The sequence below is a fragment of the Bactrocera latifrons genome, unplaced genomic scaffold (assembly GCF_001853355.1).
Source record: "Bactrocera latifrons isolate USDA-ARS-PBARC rearing strain unplaced genomic scaffold, ASM185335v1 scaffold_87, whole genome shotgun sequence".
Lineage (NCBI taxonomy): Eukaryota > Metazoa > Arthropoda > Insecta > Diptera > Tephritidae > Bactrocera > Bactrocera latifrons.
In genome coordinates this window covers 318,908-338,061 of record NW_017537567.1, presented here as the reverse complement: position 1 = coordinate 338,061, position 19,154 = coordinate 318,908, and the positions used below count along the sequence as shown (strand labels likewise).

The window sequence follows — 19,154 nt, the reverse complement described above, 5'->3', positions numbered from 1 at the left end:
TACTAGTATATACATATGTATATGAGCACATTTATATGAAATCATTTATGTATGTGCGTTTGTAATTCTATTGCGTGAAAGCTAGCAAACCAACAACAACTAGCGACCACACTAATTAAGTAATCACAAGTCGAGACATTTTTCAGTCATTATAACGCAAATTAAATGGCTAGCGTGATGAAAGTAACATGAAGAAATATATGCACGTGACTGGTGAAAGGCGGGGTGAAAGAATAAGCGAAAGAGAATATGCAAATGGTGGAAGGTAAACACGCAGAGTATAGTATATCAGTCGTAAATATGTTCGAATGTATGTATATAAATATTTGCATGTCCGACGCTGCGACTTTTGTGGCGAAAAATCCTGCTGACAACTCAACAAAGCTCGGTAGTGATTATAAGCGATTAGAAGGGTGGACAGAAACAACTCTCGCCACCCATAATTTACCACATAACGCAATGGACAACGGGGTTGTTAGCGCTTTACTACGAATTATGACAAAGCTTAAAGCGTGCATAACCTCTGAACTGAAGACAGAGTGCGGACAGGTGTGCGGGGCGTATGATTTACGACAATTCCTTTGTAGTTTCACAACCAGTGCGTTTGTATGTGTTGAAGCCTTAACAAATTAACAAAAGCCACGGCGGACATAAAACAGCTGAGGTGGCACAATATTTGACGAGTCTCGATATAAGTGCACGAGAATGAACGAAAATGAGAAGCAACAGGACGCTACACCCTGCGTCTAAGGGTAAATCGACGTGTCCACAAAAACCTGCCAGAATGAAAGCAAAAGTCAGTTGAAAGTGGGTAAATGGATAAAATACCATTAGAAAGCACTACCCGGCGCAGTCTACACGCTCATTCCGGCAACTATGAAAATATCCAGCAAATATCCAGCTGATTGTTTAATAGACGTCAACAGTTCAAATTAAGTTTGTTGGATTTTGACGCCATCAAATATTGCCAGATACAAGTAAAATGAATGTTAAATTGCAAACAGCATGCGACAATGAGGCAACCGTCATAGACCTACACATGCACACCGGTAAGTAAAAGGAGATTCCAAAGGTCGACAGAAGGTCAGCCGAACGAAATCTAAAGCAAGGATGCAAGGAAACTGGAGAGTGAGAAGAGTTTGTACACACAGCTTCATATCGTTTAAATTTAAATCGACAGCAACAGTGGCAAACAGCAGCCGAAAACGAGTGTAAATTTAAAGGTAGTCGCTCCGTTGTGGGGAGGAGGGCAGGTGGTAATCGGCTGATGAAGCAACAGTGTCGCACAGCGGCAAAACTAAATAAGCTTTTGGGGGAGTTTCATTCTAGTGCGTACAAGTATTTGTATATGTAGATGCCTGTGTGTACATTGTGTGTTTGTAGCGTAATTTTCAACAAGTTAAACTGCAACCCCTAAGAATGCGACAGGTGAGTACAGTATAACATTTTTGTCGCAGCCAGAAAGTAATTGCAGTGAATCGAGTTTGCAAGTAATGCCATTTAGATAAGAAACTGAATACAAGTTTAAGTTAAATTAGTGAATTTTAATATTTATAACCATTGGCGGACAATTTTATTGGACTTACGAAAATTAGAGTTTTCTTTCACATTAAAGTGGCTTTTGATTTGAACAAAAACATTTTTAAAAATACAAGAAAAACTCAATACAGTTTATATGGCAGCTATATGCTGTAGTGGTCCGATCTAAACTATATGAATACTCGGAGATTGGACAATAATCCATGCCCAAATTTCGTGGAAATGTTTCATCAAATAAAAAATCTCAAGGGCTTAATTTTGGTCGATCAATTTGTATGACAGCTACAATATATGAACAATTTCTTGCTTTTAACAATAAATCGAACTGAGTTTCGTGAAGCTACCTCGTCAAATAAAGAAATTTTTTTATTCAGGCACTTGGTTTTTATCGAATAGTTTGTATGACAGCTATAGCCCATGGTGATCCGATATAAGTGATGCCGACAAATCAGGAAAGCCAACTGGTGAGAAAAGCACATGTGCATAATCTAAGAATGATATTTCAAAAACAGAGTGGATAATTAGCTTATACGTAGGTTGCCTTTTATATTTCTGGATTTGGCAACTCTAGTGTCTGGCAACTAACAACTTTATCGTAAAGGTTGGCATTTTTTTTTTTTGTTATACATGACATACGAGCACTCTTTGGAAAGAAAATGGAAGCAAATCGCGAACATTTTCGTTCAGTTTTTACAACTTTTGCGTGGATTACCTCAGCAATAGTTCATCGATTAGCCTAATTAAATTTTTAGCGATAAAGCTTAAGGACTAGTGGTATGGTAAATGCAATCAAGGTTGTAGATCACTCCAACACGAATTTTATCAATGTCTATCCTGAGATTGAGACACCTACGGGCATTAGTGGGACTAGCATACATTCAGTATTGCATGAACATTTCAATGTAGAAAAACGTTTTGCTTATAGGGTACCACACAATTTGTGGATCGCTCAATAAAAGGTTCTTGTCGATTAATCGAAAAAAATTATTAAAAAATAACATAGCGGTGTTTAAAGATACGCCCATGACAACTTGACAGATGATGAATCGAAATAAAAGTAAAGAGCAGTCGATTGTGCGGGTGTTTCAAAATGAGCAGCATATAACTAAAGCTGTTTGACTACGAAGCACTTCCTAAATAACTGTTTGATTTTTTGGAAAAACTGAACATGTCACAACTATACCACTAAAACAACAACGCAGAATGGTAAATTCTAACTGACAACAATTTTTTTGGCAGTTGTCTTTCAAGAAATCCAGAAAACCTACCACCGATCAGACGTTGTGCGAGCTGCAAATGCATTTTTCAGCAGTTAAAAAATCATTGAGTGAATCATCCTCCACAAAATTCTGACTTGGCACCAAATGACTTTTTATAATCCAGTAGAGAAAAAATTAACTAAGAGGTCAACGTTTTACGTCTGAAGAAGCGGCTAATACCTTAGGAATGCATGTTTTGGAGACACCTCAATCAGAGTGACAAAAGCGTCTCGATAATTGATTTAAACTCATTCTAATTAATGGAGAATATTGTCAAAGTAGCAAAGCGATTTTCGATTACTAATATGTTTTTTTGTTCGAATCCTTGAATATAATATCTTTGGTATTATTGAGCCGCTAATAAATACACTAATTGGGACACTGTTTAAGCTTTTGTTGGGCTCATAACATTTCAGGATTTTCGAAAATATTTTAGGAGTTTTTTATTATCTAATGACGGACGACCCACTACAAAGCGATTAAAAAAACGTCTTGGAAAATCAATTATACTTCAAATTCTACAATACAAATATTCGACATCGTATTAACCTCCGATATTATGGAAATTGGAGGTTTGCTAACCGAGAGTTAAACTTACTTAAAAAGTAATCTCTTGTGAAATTTGAAACAAAATCTATATTTCGAAACTGTTGCTAATTTGATGTAAAAATACAACAGCCACTGCCGGGAGATTGGTCATCAACGAGTGCTTTTATTTTCAGTACTCGACCATAGAAATGACAGAGCAATTGGCCTATGTCAGAGTAATAATAATGGTCAAGAGTTCAAGGCTGAGACAAAGTAATAAGCAAGGGAAAAGTACTTTAGTTTTGGAATGACCAATTGAAGAAGTACTTAGCTTCACTTTCTGTTCAAAATTGGAATGAAAAATGCAAAGAGAGAAATGACTGAAAATCTCAACAAAAAGCAGGGCTTTTGCAGTAAACAGCAAGGACAACGACAGTAGATATGAGGCTTATGATGACCTTGAAGCTGTATATTTTTTAATATATATATATATATATATATATATGTGGGAATAAAACGATATGGCAGCAAAGGAAAAGAAGAAGAAGAAGAGGAGTATCAGCAAGACGAGTAAGAAGTGACGACATGCGGCAAGATAGAGCTGAATTAGATTTAATATAAATCATTTTGCAATCAACAGTTTTGTTTAATAAACCACATTATTAATTTGATAAATATAATATATATTTAATGTATTGTAGCACTCATTATTTGTTGCATAAAGTCTGAGAATGCACCTGAAAACTGAAACGTATAGGTTTATCAAAACAACTGAGGTGTAAATACCATTTACTGACATTCATATGCAAATATAAAATAATTTGCAGGTAAGGTTTGCGTAATCTGCTTAGCAAATTTCACAAATTGAAACAATTAAGGAGCATATTTTGCACAACAAAATCAAAAATCAAATTTTAATCAAAATTAAAGCACATCTATCACATTGTACCAGGTTCTAAGGCATCCGCCAAGTTGTATAAGTTAGTACTACATACACGAAGCGTATTCGTCACCAGCGAAAGGTAAATAATGGGAAACCAAAGCCAAGCGACGCAATAATTGTTGCCAGTGGAAGTTAACACTTCTGGCTGATGCTCCTGCTGCTGCCAGACTATAACGACAAAGCCGCCGCAGGCAAAAAAGGTATGCGCAAATATGCTTTCACATTAACTGCAATCGACGATTGAAAATTGTAGTAACATACAAATATGCTTGTGATGTGTATATTTTAGCTTAAAGAGAGCTATTGAGTTTCGAAGACTTTATAAATTGAAATATAAAAATTTTTATTGAAATATTAAAAATTTTTATAGAATGATTCAAAACAAGAAAAAAACTTAAATTCAGTTAAGGTCAGTTTAGATGGCAACTATGTACTATAGTGACCCGATTTGAATAATTTCTTCGAGGATTGCGTTATTACCTTAAACATTAATTCTTGCCTAATTTCGTGAAGATACCAAATTTTCATATAAGGACTTAATTTCGACCGATCAATTCGTATTACTGATTTATGCTATAGTGATTCAATATCAACGAATCGGACAAATTTAAAGCTTCTTAAAGAGAAAAGAACGTGTTCAAAATTTCAGATCGATATCTTAAAAATTTAGGGACTAGTTCCCGTACATACATGCAGAGACAAACCCTGTTCAGGGTTACCTTTTATTGTCAAATTTGTGCTCAAAAATGTGGAAAAGGTCCGAATGAAATTACTCAATCCATATATAAAAAATAAATTCGCACAAAATTTTTTATTTTTTTTGTTTTTTTTTTTTTTTACCTTGAAACCCTAATCCTTCCCTTAAAGCATATACCAGACAAATAAGCACAGTGCAGTGCTGTCGACACTAAGAGTTATCAGTGCTTTCCAACCAATATCAAGTGACTCTGCTGAAATGGGGGCTTTAGAAACTACCTGTAGAGATTCCAGCACGACATCAGCCCGTGATCATCAAGACCGGCACGTTAATGTGAATGGGAATTGCTACCTCTCAATTATAACCGAATATTTTTGCATGATATGGACTTGAAAAATATGCCTGTAAATAAGCCTGTGGGGCTATGTCAATTTTATGATCTATGCCAACAAGCCAGCGACGATTGATGAGCTTCGTACGAATATCGAACATGAAATTGCAGCAGCATCGGCCGATTTATGCTTGAAAACCTTCAAAAACTGGGTTCAGTGTTTGGACTTTTGCAAGCGTGTCGTGGTGGCCATGCAAAAGAAATCGAGTTCCATGCATAATGGCATCAGGTGTACTTTCACAAGAATAACGAATTTCATTGATATCCCACACCGTTTTGTCTTATTGAAAAACCCGTTATTTAGTAACAACTTTATATTCGACAAAATATTTAAGTTTCAAAAAGTTTTTGAAGAGTTAGATTTGAAAAAATTAAAAATATATTTCACAAATATTTTAATATTTATGGAAACCGTTTAAGATATTCGCAACAAATGGCCAAAAGCTTTTCGCTGATGCATACATCAGTTACCCGCTCAGTCAATCAGTCCTCCAATCATTTGTGTAATTTAACGAGCTAACTTCGCGATACGCCGCAACGCCGTCGAGCAATCAAACGACAAGCAATTTTTTTGCGGCTTTTATTGTCATGCAAATATGTTGATATGTATGTATCAGAAGTTATATTTTAAAAACTGGCAAGGAATTTTATAACTTTCCGTCTTGTAGCTTTCATTCGCCCATTCGCTTTCCGCCGTCTTTTACCGAGCATTCGCCGTAATCGAGACGTTCGCTGCAATAACATTTACGCGTTTTAGCTCTGTGGATCTGCTATTTCGATATCTACAGTAGCCTCAAGCCAAAACTTCGCATTCGCATCCCTTTACTTCTCCACACCGTCCCCACTCAACAGCGCCCTCTTCTCAGCGGTTTAGTGGTTGTTTCGCTTGTGATTTGCTTTACTGCGCAGCAGGCACTTAATTCCTTGCATTCCTTACATGTCTTTGCGGACGGCGACGCGGCAGTGGCAATGTTGCAAATGGGGTAGACGAATGTGCCGCAGAATGTTTGACATATGTTAAAGTTGTTTAATGACATTTAAATGCTTTCATCCCCTTTAAATTTAACCCATTTCGGCCCAGCGTATGCTCAAATAGTGCGTAGCTGAAGTGCTGTAGAATCACCGGAATCCACAAATGTATTTCATGCGGAACGAGTACAGGGCGTTGCCACAGCAGGAAAGTGGAGCCTATATGCGTACTCCAGATCTAAGGGAGTTGCTTTGTAATTAAAAATTTATAAGCAATTACTGAAGTGTAATTTGTATTTTCATAAAATTGACATATGAACATTTGTAAGTATGTATGCACACACACTACGCCATGAGATACATATTATTATGTGTCTACTTATAAACTCCGGTAAAATATTTATACAGCCACAACAAATGGTATTTAGGTCAGTTGTGTTTGCAAAGAGTTTGGAATTAAATGCGCATGAAAATGTTCCATTAACGGTACTGAACTATGAATGCAATAAATTTTTGAAATTTCAGTTATTTTCAATGAATTTTTAATAAATGAAGGTTATGGGATGATACAAAATTTATAAATTTCCTTCGAACGACATGACATGGCCACTTCCATCCACCCTATAAAGTACATACTATATATAAATGATCAGTATGTCGAGCTGAGTCGATTTAGCCATGTCCGACTGTATGTCCGCTGTCTGTATATATACGAACTAGTCCCTCAGTTTTTAAGATATCAGTTTGAAATTTCGCAAACGTCATTTTCTCTTCAAGAAGCTGCTCCTTTGTGGGAACTGCCCATATCGGACCACTACAGCTTATACATAGCTGCCATACAAACTGAATGATCGGAATCAAGTTCTTGTATGGARAACTTTTACATTTGACAAGATGTATTCACGAAATTTGATATAGATTATTTTCTAAGGCAACAATGTAATCTCCGAAGAAATTGTTCAGATCGGCTTACTATAGCATATAGCTGCCATACAAGCCGAACGATCGGAATCAAGGGCTTGTATGGAAAAGTTTCGCATTTGACGTCGTATCGTCACGAAATTTGGCATGAAGGTAACAATATAATCTCCAAAATAAATGTTCAGAACGGATTACTATAGCATATAGCTTCAATACAAACTGAATACATAGTTACTAACAGAAATGCACCTGTGAAGGGTGTTTAGCTTCGGTGAAACCGAAGTTAACGTTTTTTTTTTGTTTTTAATTAAGTATTACACAAAGGGTCGCCAAAGTGTAATGGTTATCAGGACTAGGATTTGATCACAATCGGAATATCATCAACATATTTTTATAACAGCGATTATCCCGCTTAAAGCAGTGACAACCCTCAGCATGTATTTTTAATATGATTAATTAGCCATTGGAAACCGGCTTATGACTAATTGAACTAGTAGATATCTCTAGTTATCGATATCATCAAGAAGCAATTTACAATAAGGAGAAAAAGCCTAGCCTTTAAGCTTCAAAGATTCCAGTCATTTTGATGTCAAAGCTCTGGAAGACCACTTGTAGTGAAATATCGAAAAAATAATTGAAATCATGGAGTTCTACCATCATGTATTTAAGCACTATTTCGACTCATTCGAAACTAAACTACTCGCCCTTTGCAAGTCGCAACAAAATCGATTCATCCCAAATTGGATTGTTACAGGTGACGAAAAGTGGGTATCTTACGACAACGTTAAACGAAAATGGTAGTGGTCAAATCGCAGTGAGCTGATGCAAACGGTAGCCAATCCAAAATGGACGCTCGAAAATATTTTATCATTTGTTTGGTTCGCCACACACATCGATAGTGACTCGCCAGAAGCTACTGCAGCTCGGTAAGAAGATTCTTATGCTTCCAGCTTATAGTCCGCTTCAAGGAAAGCTTGTGAAAATCAACAATCGTAGTTTTTTTTTATTAATTGCAAAGACCGTTTATTTGATAATGGAATCATGACATTACCTTCAAAAAAATTATAGAACTAAAACGTCAAATGACCAAATCATAGCATTCTAACTATAGAAATTAAATACTTCTATTTAACGCAAAAAAAAATGGAATTCTTGGTTTAAATAAGTAGTAAATTTTTAATGATAGCATATATTTCCACCACTTCTAATTCATGCGTATAATCAACCAGAAATGCCACTTTGACTGAAAATTCGGAGTATTATCGTATTTTAAGGTATATAATTCAGTAACCATTGAAAATTAACAAAAAAAAAAAAAAAAAAAAAAAAAAAAAAAAAAAAAAAAAAAAAAAAAAAAAAAAAAAAAAAAAAAAAAAAAAAAAAAAAAAAAAAATTGGGGAAAAACAACACCTCACAATTATGTTAAACCGAAACCAACCCAAAAACTATAAGCAATTGGGTCCAAGGATTATCAGGGAATAGTTAGACAGCTCATTTTCAGCATTCCTGCACTAAACTGCGTTTGCGTACGAAAACTTCTGTTGCTCAAGACTATAGTCCGATCCGAGAAAATGCGAAAGCCACTGAGTTGCACTTAGTTAGGCAATGCGCCTTGTGTTCTCTTGTTCGCAAGTGTTGACTGCAATGCAATTCGGCAATAATTTTCACTTTGAAATTCTTTTCTTGGTTGCAATTATGCTAGATTTCAAATTGGTTTTTATCTTTTTTTTTATGTAATATGCAAATATGTAAATATGGAAATATCTGCAGTATAGTCTAACTCTTTTAGAAAATTATGAATAAGGATAGAATTCGGCTAATAAAATATTTTCGTGTACCGCTTAAGAGGCCTGTTTTTTGGGACGACAGCCAGGCGTTTTGCGAACATTTAAAAAAGAAAATTAAGCAAATCGGTTGAATAGTTTGACCGGAATCATGTCCGCCAGTTTAAAAAGGTGTGTATTGAGAAAAACGTCTTTAAAGTTCGTGCTGTGCACTCCGAGCGCTCCGAACGTCGAGCGGTGTTCTCATTTTTGGGCCTTTTTCGAAACCTTCCAATGGTAAAGTGGGATTCTACATTAATTCAAAGGGTATAAGGAACAAAAAAAAGAAAAACAAAATGGAAAAGAATACTCTACCGAAGTAATTCAGAAAGTCGCCAGACTTGAGTTAGTGGTTTCGGCTCGTTCTTGTGAACGAAATAAGCAACACCAAATCAGAAATTCCCGATAATGAGCAACAAAAATTGTTGTATAAATAGAGACTTACTTGAAACGTTGAAAACCCTTAGGTTTTAGAAAATTATCCAAACAGAATAAAACACAAAATTAATTTGAAAATCTTTTGTTTTATGATCCTTAGCTGAAAATGTATTCGAAAAAGATAATATTTTAAAGTTAATGCTCCTCTAAAAACAGTTAGTCATCAAAGAGCGGATATTTTCTAAGTATAATTTAATGATAGATGTGTTAGGCTACAAGGCAGTTCCTCAAAACGAAATAAATGATGAAATTGGCAAGAGTACAATCCACTGGACTACCGCACCAATTCAAGAAACACGCAACTCGCTATAAACGATATAAGTAAAATAACCTTTCCGAAAAGGCTGACAGATGGATAAGGGTGCGATGTAATGCTTAAGGGGCGTACAAGATCGCCAAGATAATATGCAAGGAAGCGAAAGTAAAAGATACAAGCTTTCTACATACGAAAAGACTACAGGAGCGTTGTTGACCTACTATCAACTTAATGCCATCAGAAGCGAGCAAATAAATAGACCTTAACTAGAACTCGACATAAATATCTAGGTGCTTCGTAATTCAAGGAACTGGATGCAAAATCAAAATTACATCCTGCACGACGTAAACTTCAGCTCATATTATTCATGAACTTCCATATGCTATTAAGAAGGACTTGTAGGTCTATGTATGGCGTCATAGTCAGCTTTTGTAACCTAATCTAACAAAACTTTAATGTCAGATGACTCTCTCCTGAGTATTAAAAGTAGGTTGATTCAGTATCAATCTCTCTCATAAAGATCAACTGCTCATTACTGGACCTTATGGAAACCTTACGGAACGGCTTCGTTACGATATTTAAAAGGTGGTTCAACATAGTAGAATAGCTATCGAAAATTCTCGCAAGGATTTTAAAAATGTTTCGACTGGCAAGTTTGTCGCTTTCGTTCGCAATTTCATTGCTAAGATAATTCAAGTAAAGCAATTTGCTAAGTAGCTGCACACACAAAAAATTTCGAGAGAATTTAACCTCACGTAGCATTACCTAAATGCCGCTGAGACGGCTTTAAGGAAAACAAATTACGTCGCTGCTTATTGCTTTGTTTTATGGCCGAAATAAGAAATGCCAAATGGCGACAGCCTACATACATTAATCTTATGTTAATTTCCGACTTTCCCTTTCACAACTTTTATATGCAAATTTCACGCGCGCACACACACACAGACAACACACACCCCAAAATAACCCACAACTGAGGGCTTTAACACGCCGGAAAAAACCTATTAAACGCTGCAGTCAGCAGCTTATGCCACACATACGCACATGCACTAATGCATATATGTAAATATGGGTATGTATGTAGGCAGTTAATATTATTTAGAATATATGTGTGTTTGTATGGGTGCGCATATCCTTGTGCAGCAAGGAGTAATAATAAACCACAAAGCAAAACAAAACAGGCAAAAGCAAAAGGAAGTCACATACACGCATGTGCTTGTGTGTTAGTCAGTGTCCAAAGAAATACCGAGTTATATGTGGAGAAGAAAAGGAAATAAATCAAGCTAAAATGTGTTATACGTGCTTCTAATTTGCTTTTTCTAAAAAACTTCAGCACTTTCTTGCGTTCGAGCTTCAATGCTTGCAACAAAATTGCGTCGCGCGCCAAGCAAGTTGGCAGAAAAATGGCGGGGAAGTGGATGTGTGCGTCGCAGTCACACTCTGCTGGGGGCTGCTCACGCCCTTACAGCTGGCGCTGAATACGGATTTGAATTTTGTTTTGAAACTTCTACTTCAACACGGCCAAACACATGCCGAAGCAAAAGGCCACAAAGCAAAAATATGCGACTTCGTAAGCAACAACAACGCATATGAAAACTGTGCGAATAGGTGGGGTAAAGTGCGGTGGTATTGCGTTGCAAATGAAAATATCCCTGACTTGTGAAACAAAGAACTCATAAAAATTGTCTGCGCGCTGGCGAATGTCGATTGTTTGTGGCGAAAGCAAAGTAACGGGGAAAGGAGGGGCAGCATGACAGCGGATTATGACTTTTTTGTGTTTGTGCGCGCCAACACTTTGGCCATACGCGTCCGTATGCCAAACAATGACAAAGGAAGTGCAACGCACACGAACACATGCGCAGAGCGGCTTATGCGCCACTAAGTATGCTATGATTATGTGTGTATGACACACGCACACGCACACATACACAGCACTTGCATTGACAACAAAAGAGAAATTGGCGGTAATTCGCCAATTCAATACTATTGTGGCTTTGACATTTCGACCTTATATCCGCAACACGTTGATATTTATTGCCTTAGAAGCTTTTATTGTGTATGTGTGGGCGTATGTGCAAATGCTGTTATGATTTTATGGGTATTTGTATTGTTTTAATGCGATTAGCTGTCGCCTTTTTGTTGTTATTATTCAACAATCAAGCGAGTGTATGAAAATATTGCTAGCATATATAAAATAGATTTAGCGATTAAATTTATTGAAGATGTTAATTTTTTAGAAATTATTTTATTCAAGTTGTGAAAGGTAGTAATCAGAATATATCAGTTGGAAAGAGTTATCCATAAACTTCGTGATAGATATATACTATAAGTCTAGGAGGGCACTAGAGCCAATTTACGTAATTAACACGTCAATTGAAAAGTAACTGGTCTGATACATTGATGACGCTGCTAGAATTAAATCCGTATGATTTTAGTTAGCCCTAACCTTCATACGGCGCGTGCATAAATTTGACAGCTGTCAGATAACTATTTTGGAAATTACATCATTTTGAGTGAAACATATTTTGTTATTGTGAAAAAAATGGATTCAAAACAATTTCGCCTCTTGACAAAATATAGCCTCTGGAAGAGACAAAATACTATTGAAGCAAAATTTTAGCTTGAGGACGAGTTTCCGGATACTGCTCCAGGAAAATCAAAAACCAAGAATTGGTATGCTAAGCTTAGACGTGGTGAAATGAGTACCGAAAACGGTGAACGCAGACCATGCCTGACGAAAACATCAAAAATGTCGACAAAATAAGTTTGAACGACCGTAAAGTGAAGTTGTTATGGATTGCAAAGATATCAACTGATAATGTACATCATATCAGTCACGAATATTTTGGTATGAGAAAGCTCTGTGCAACGTGGGTGCCGCGTGAGCTCACTTTTAATCAAAAGCAACGAGGAGTTGAGAATTCGAAGGAGAGATGTTCTAGTGTAATAAACTCAAGTTTTTGCATCGATATGTGACAATTGATGACACAACATTTCACTCTGAGGTCCAATCGACAGTCATACGAGTGATCTGCATACGATGAGCCCGTTACAAAGCGTGAAAAAACGTAACAGTCGGGTAGCAAGGTCTGTATTTTGGGATGCCAATAGAATGGGAATAATTTTTGTTGACTACTTTAAAAAGGAAGACCATCAACAACGACTACTATATAGGACTTATTGGACAATTTGAAAGACGAAATCGCCGAAAAACGACCGCATTTGAAAAAAAGAGATAGTGCTTTTTCCCAAAGACAATTCACAGTGTCACAAATCAGTCCAAACGATGCCAAAAATCTATGAATCGGACTTTGTATTATTTCCGCATTCACCGTTTTCATCAGATCGGGCCTCCAGCGACTATTTCCTGTTCTCAGATCTCAAAATAATGCTCGCTGGTGACCGTTGAAATTGTGACCTATTTTGAAGCGAAAATTTGAAAAATTTGTTCTTTAAATTATTTTTAAAGACTATAATCCGAGCTTACGTTAGCACATGTTATACATGGCTACTGATCTGAACAAAGTTGATGGGAAAAGAAACTCTATGTGCATCCAGCTCAGAATATATTCAATAATCATCTGCAGAAAAGTAGGATGTGGAGACCTCATCTGCTTTGGAAATACGAAATACAGGGTGAGAGTGCTGTTTGTGACTATACAACTATAATGTCTTGTAGAAAATCATTTTTTTTTATTCGATATATGATAGAACCTAAGCCAACCTAAAGAAAATACTATGCCATACATATTTTACAATTTTTCTTCGATAAAAGCAAAAACTAAAGCTAGGCAGCCCGAAATGTAAATAACCCACAATTCCGTTCTGATAATTGTAATTTCAAATATGCACCATGCTCTGGAAGGCCAAACTGTCGAAAATATCGATATATTATCCATTTGGAATCGTTTAGATAAGACTGGATGCAAAATGAAGCTCTATCCATGATTGTCAGGAGTTGATGCAAAAAAGAAGCGCTTGGAACAAGTTTACATCCGAGAATCGCAATAATCGTTCTATCTCTGTAGCAAAGTGGTCATGAGAAGTGGTTCACTGAGGACAACGTCAAGTGAAAATGGTTGCGATCGAAATACAGCGAGTCAACCTAAACGGTGACCAGCCAGAACTGAGCATTAGGCAGGTTTCGTCATATGTTTGGCGATTGGCAGGTAATCATCTACTATGAGCTGCGCTTCTGCGGACAAAGCCTTGATTGTGACTCGCTAGAGGCTCTGAGGGCTCAAAGTAGTTTACTGGTCTCAAAATGTACGAATATACAAGGTGGTTTCCAAAGTAAACAGGACTTTTTGAGTATAGCGTCCCCTGGTGGCGCCGTCTATATGTCGACCGGTGCGTTAGAATCTGTTATCTTTATCGATTGTTTAGTGAGAATATCATGACATTTCATTGATTGGAAGTGAAGTTATTGCGTTTTAAGTGTCAGTATGTTTGTGTTATCGTTGCGAAAATGAGCTTCGAACAAAGAGCCAACAATAAATTTTGTTTTAAAATTGATAGAGCTTTTACCGAAACGTTTCAATTGATGAAACAAGTTATGGACATAGATGACGATCAATATGTGGGCCAATCAAAATCCGTGATCACCAGAAATTCCATCGAATGTTTTATGAACACAAAGAATTTGTTCCACCCGGCCATAACGTTAATGCGGTATTCTACCTTGGAGTTTTGAAGCGTTTGGTGCGCCGTATTCGACGTGTTCGGCCCCAAATATCGCGAAGATGAAAGTTGGCGTCTGCGTCGTCTCAGCGATCGACGCTTGTGACCGATCATTTGAACAAAAATCACATTTTAACCATTAGCCACTCCCCGTATTCACCTGATTTTTCGGAAAAATGTATTTGCCCATGAAAGGAAAGCGTTATGCAGACGTAGAGGCCATTCAAAAGGCTTGCACCGGCATAGTGGCGGCCATACCGGCCAACGGGCTAAAACACTCGTTCGACATGCTTTTGGACCATGCAAAAAGCTTTATTGAAGCAGAAGGAGACTATTTTGAATAAAATAAATTGACTTTGCTAAAAAGTACCATTTGTTCTGTTTTAAAAAAACGGGTGATCCAAATAGAGGTACTTTTTTAAAAGCGTTTTTTGGCGCGTGAAGAAAATATAGCAGCTGTAGCTGAGAGTGTACACGAAGAATGTGGAGAGTTTGTTCGGCACCGTTCGCAGCAACTCGGACAGAAGTATGGAACGACTTGACGCACTTTTCGTCGGGACCTTAAATTGAAAGAATACAAAATACAGCTTGTGCCGGAACTGAAACCGGTCGACCTTTCCAAGCGAAATCGCTTCGCTCTATGGACTCTTGAAAAGTTTCCAGCAAATCCGACGTTTTCTTTTTTCACTAAGAAGGGCCATTATCGAACTACTCTTTTCTTCAAGGAACTTAGCAGAGATTATTGTCTAAAGCGATGGTGCAAGTTCCGAAGAAACTGTTCAGAGCGAGTCACTAAGGCATCCATATATATGCCTTACAGAATTAGCTATAAAAAATCTTGTAAAACATCGTTTGTATTTCTGAAAGGTACTACAGCTCCGGTACAACCAAAACCGTCTGATTGACTACAATATCACACATTAAAATAATATTGTGGTAATATTGAGCGTTAGAAATGTTTAAACAATATTCTAAGTAAATTTTTTAAACTTAGATATGTACATACGTATATTTTTAGTGACCAACTTGGAAAACTTAGAACTCGAAATTCAAAGAATTTTGTGGTGGGAGACAACCGTGTCAATATAGCAGCCTATATATGAGCAATGCGAACATGCATTCATATTTGACACTTACATATACATATGTATCTATATAGTACAAATGGTAGTTCCTACTTGACTATCCCACCGTATTCTCCTAGGCTCTCTTCCGCATTTTTTTCTGTCATTGCATTAATAAATAATTATATTCATGCCAGTTGGTGCAACAGCTAGTTTTTCCATTACTATTATAATAACAACTACAACAAGAGCAACACAATAATAACAAGCGTCAAAGTGGAAAAGGCCGTGTCGTAGCGTGACTGTTTGCTCCGCAGGACAATGACTTCCAAACATCACTACGAGGCACTGCAAGGCATGCAACAAATGCATAGAAAAATCTATGTACTTATGTCTACGTGTAGTTATGTAGTTATACATATTTGTATAATAGTTGTAATGTGCACTTTGAACTCACTGCTGCAACCTTTTCAAGATGGTTAATTGTGACGTTGGCAAAGCCAGTGCCATTCTATGCATGTGTTTACAAAATTGTATAGATGTAGTGGTGCATATACATATGTTTGTATGTTAACGAGTTCATGAATCTAACATTCACCGTTAGTTATGTGCTGGCATTCAAAGACATTAAATCCTAATGACTGCATATATGCTTTAAGGCAGATAGAAATCGCTTCCGGGCAGTTATGTCTGTATGAACATACGTAAATATTCACAGTCAAATATACATACATATATATATTTATTTTAAGAAAAGTGTTTTTCAACTATCTAGGCATTTTGTATGAATAAACTCACAATAATCCCTTAATTTATTGTTTATATAGGAATTGTGAAGCAAAAACCCGTTATTTCAAAGTTTACGACCTTAGTGATTATCAGATTTTTCAAACTCCCAAAAAATTCAAACAAATACAAAATATAATTATTTTTCCTACACTTACCCCACTGACGGTGCTTTTACCGCCTTTGCTTCCGCTTCCTTTTCCAATTCCGAAGAATCCGTTTTACGCGTTGGTGGACTGCCAACCAACGGTGGACTGTACACACGTGGTGGACTGGTCACCTTCGGTGGACTATGCATTAGAGGTGGACTCTTGACGAGTGCCGGAGAGCGCATCATTGGTGGTGATGGCATTACCGGTGGACGATCGCCCTCCGGTGGACTCTTCATCATTGGTGGTGAGGCGCTATGTTTTGAATTTGCCGATTTTATAGACGACGGTTGACTACGTATCGATTTGATAGAAGTTTGTGGTGAAGCCACCGCAGCCGCCGAGGCTGCTGCTTCAACCACGTGTGGCGAACCAGAGGCAATAGATGCTGCTGCTGAAGCAACTGAGGCGGCGGCAATGCTACCGGCACGTGACGCAATGCTACCACGTACACTGCCACTGCGACTGGCATTTCGACTGCCGCCATGACTACCGCTGTGGCTGCCACTGCGACTGGCGCTACGGCTGGGACCGCGACTGCCAGAACCGCTGCCACCACTGATGCTTACGCTGCTGCGTTTTTTCTTCGGCGAACCGGAAGCTGGTGGTGTTGGCAGCGGTGTGCTGCGTGGTGTGGCTTGTGATGTTGGCGTGCCGCGCGTCTCGACCACCTCGTCAGCTGGTGTGTCGGCAGTGGTGTGATCTTCACTTGGTTGACGATCGGAGATTGGTGTACGTTCGCTGTAGGCTTCCTCTTCTTCCACTATTTCATCAACTTCCATGGGTTCTACTGGCAGTTTGGGTGACATTTCATGGATTTCCATTTCTTCTTGCTGAATATCGTCTGGCTCTTCATCTTCCATGCCTAAGGGTGGCGGTATATCAGCTAGCATCATGCCGGTATCCTGTTCCAATTCACCCAATTGATCAGCAGGTGGCACAATCATTGAGGAACCAGAATAACCATTACTTGGTGGTGTGGTTATCGTCGTAGACTCATCTTCATTTGAGGATTTATTTTCATCAATCATATTGTAGGCAGTGCCTTGCGTTATACCTTGTATTAGTTCACAAGACTTCACTTCGATAGCCGCAACCAGAGCAGCAGCAATAACATCACTTGGCTCACCGAAATCCGGTGGCGGTGTAGCCGGGCCATCTCCAGGTATAAGCTCCCTACTACGTGGTGGCGTACCAATTGAACGCGGTTGCGAGCTGACCGAATGTGGTGGCGAATTAAGCGAGCCTTGCGGCGAACCCATGGAACGTGGTCGGGAGCCTATAGAAAGCGGAGGCGAAACCAGCACAACACGTTGTTGTGAACCAGACGAACGCGGTTGTGAACCAGCCGAACTGGCTGGCGAACCAGTTGAATGTGGTGGTGATTGTGGTAGTGGTGCATGCTGCGGTAATGGCGGTGGTGAATTCGGTTGCGATTGATCACTCTCTGAGGGCGGTGTCAACGGTGGCAATGGCATTGGTGAATGCATCGGTGGTGGTGGTGGCGGTGGTGAAGTCAACTTCGTTGGTAATAACATTTTTGGACACGGCGGTGGTGTATCTGGTGGAGATGGTGAAGTTGATGGCGATTTAGGTGGTGTAGCGACACCTGCACCCGGTATGCCCACACCATGTCCACCGTTACCATGTACATAAGAAAAATTTGATGGGAGTGGCGGTAGTGGTGGTGGCGGTGTAGATTTATCATCATCCTCTTCTTCTTCCTCATCCACATCGGCGTCGTCACCTTCGTCTTCGGTTTCGATTGGTGGTGAAGGTGGTGCCATTGGCACTGCGCGTACAGGTGGCGGTGTTATCATAGATGGTGAAAGTGGTGGTGGTGGTATCATTTCCAGTACAGATGATGTTGGCGATGCAGGCGGTGAGTCAAGCACGGTGCCGATGGGTTGTTCTTGTGGTGGTGGCGTTGGTGGTAGATCATCGTGTTCGGTGAGTGTTGGCAATGGTTGTCCCTGCATAACCAGCGGTGGTGGCGGTATAAAACCGGCGCCAAGTACATCTTCGGGTGCGACGATGGGCAAGGGTGGCGGTGGCGGTTGCTGCGGTTCGAGGGCCAAAGCGCTGTTATCCACCTCTTCGATGTCGGAGTCAATGCCTTGCGCGAAATCCATGTAAAAGTTGTCACGCGAATCGCTCGAGCCGCGACGTAATTTCAAGGATAGATCAGGGGAACTATCCATGATGGCGGTTAGGCAGCACTATAACGGTGACAATCAACACTGATACACTGTTCGAGCAATGTTTCGATGTCTTGTGTTTAATTTCTTCAAAAGTTTGAGTTATTTTTTTTCGTTTCTAAGTCACGTAAGCACAGTTAACTCTTTGCATCCGCTTAAACACTGCACTTAGGCATCTTCACTGCGGCTTGAGGCGCCATCGCCAAGTTCAGAGACCTACAATAAGAACGCACACCAGTATTGTTTAATTTTACGACAAATTCACTACGTCACAATTTTTTCATATAATTTTTGGTTGCTTTCCGAAAACAAATGTCTCGCAGGGCAGAGGCCGGACAGGTCCTGTGAGGAACGCTCGCTTACACACACACTTCAACACAGCTCGTGCTTGCCACTTCGGTTAATGGCACAAAACAATTTATATTTTTGTTTGCGCTCTTTCCGCGTAATAAATGTGTGACAGCGAACGATAACAACAGCAACAACAATAAGCGCTAGAACGCATTTATATTA

At 38.6% G+C, this 19,154-nt stretch overlaps 1 protein-coding gene across 3 annotated transcripts in view; it reads right to left on the bottom strand.

Moving 5' to 3' along the window:
- Positions 1–19,154, bottom strand: part of LOC108977329 (protein PRRC2A) — a 125,272-nt gene that overhangs the window by 90,565 nt on the left and 15,553 nt on the right. For 2 of the 3 annotated variants that reach the window (XM_018946947.1, XM_018946946.1), the window contains exon 2: positions 16,453–18,857. In XM_018946947.1, the coding sequence (XP_018802492.1) occupies positions 16,453–18,644 (2,192 nt within the window). In that variant the 5' untranslated portion in view covers positions 18,645–18,857. Of the gene's footprint in view, positions 1–16,452; positions 18,858–19,154 lie in introns of those variants that run through there. The other variant, XM_018946945.1, reaches the window with a different exon arrangement.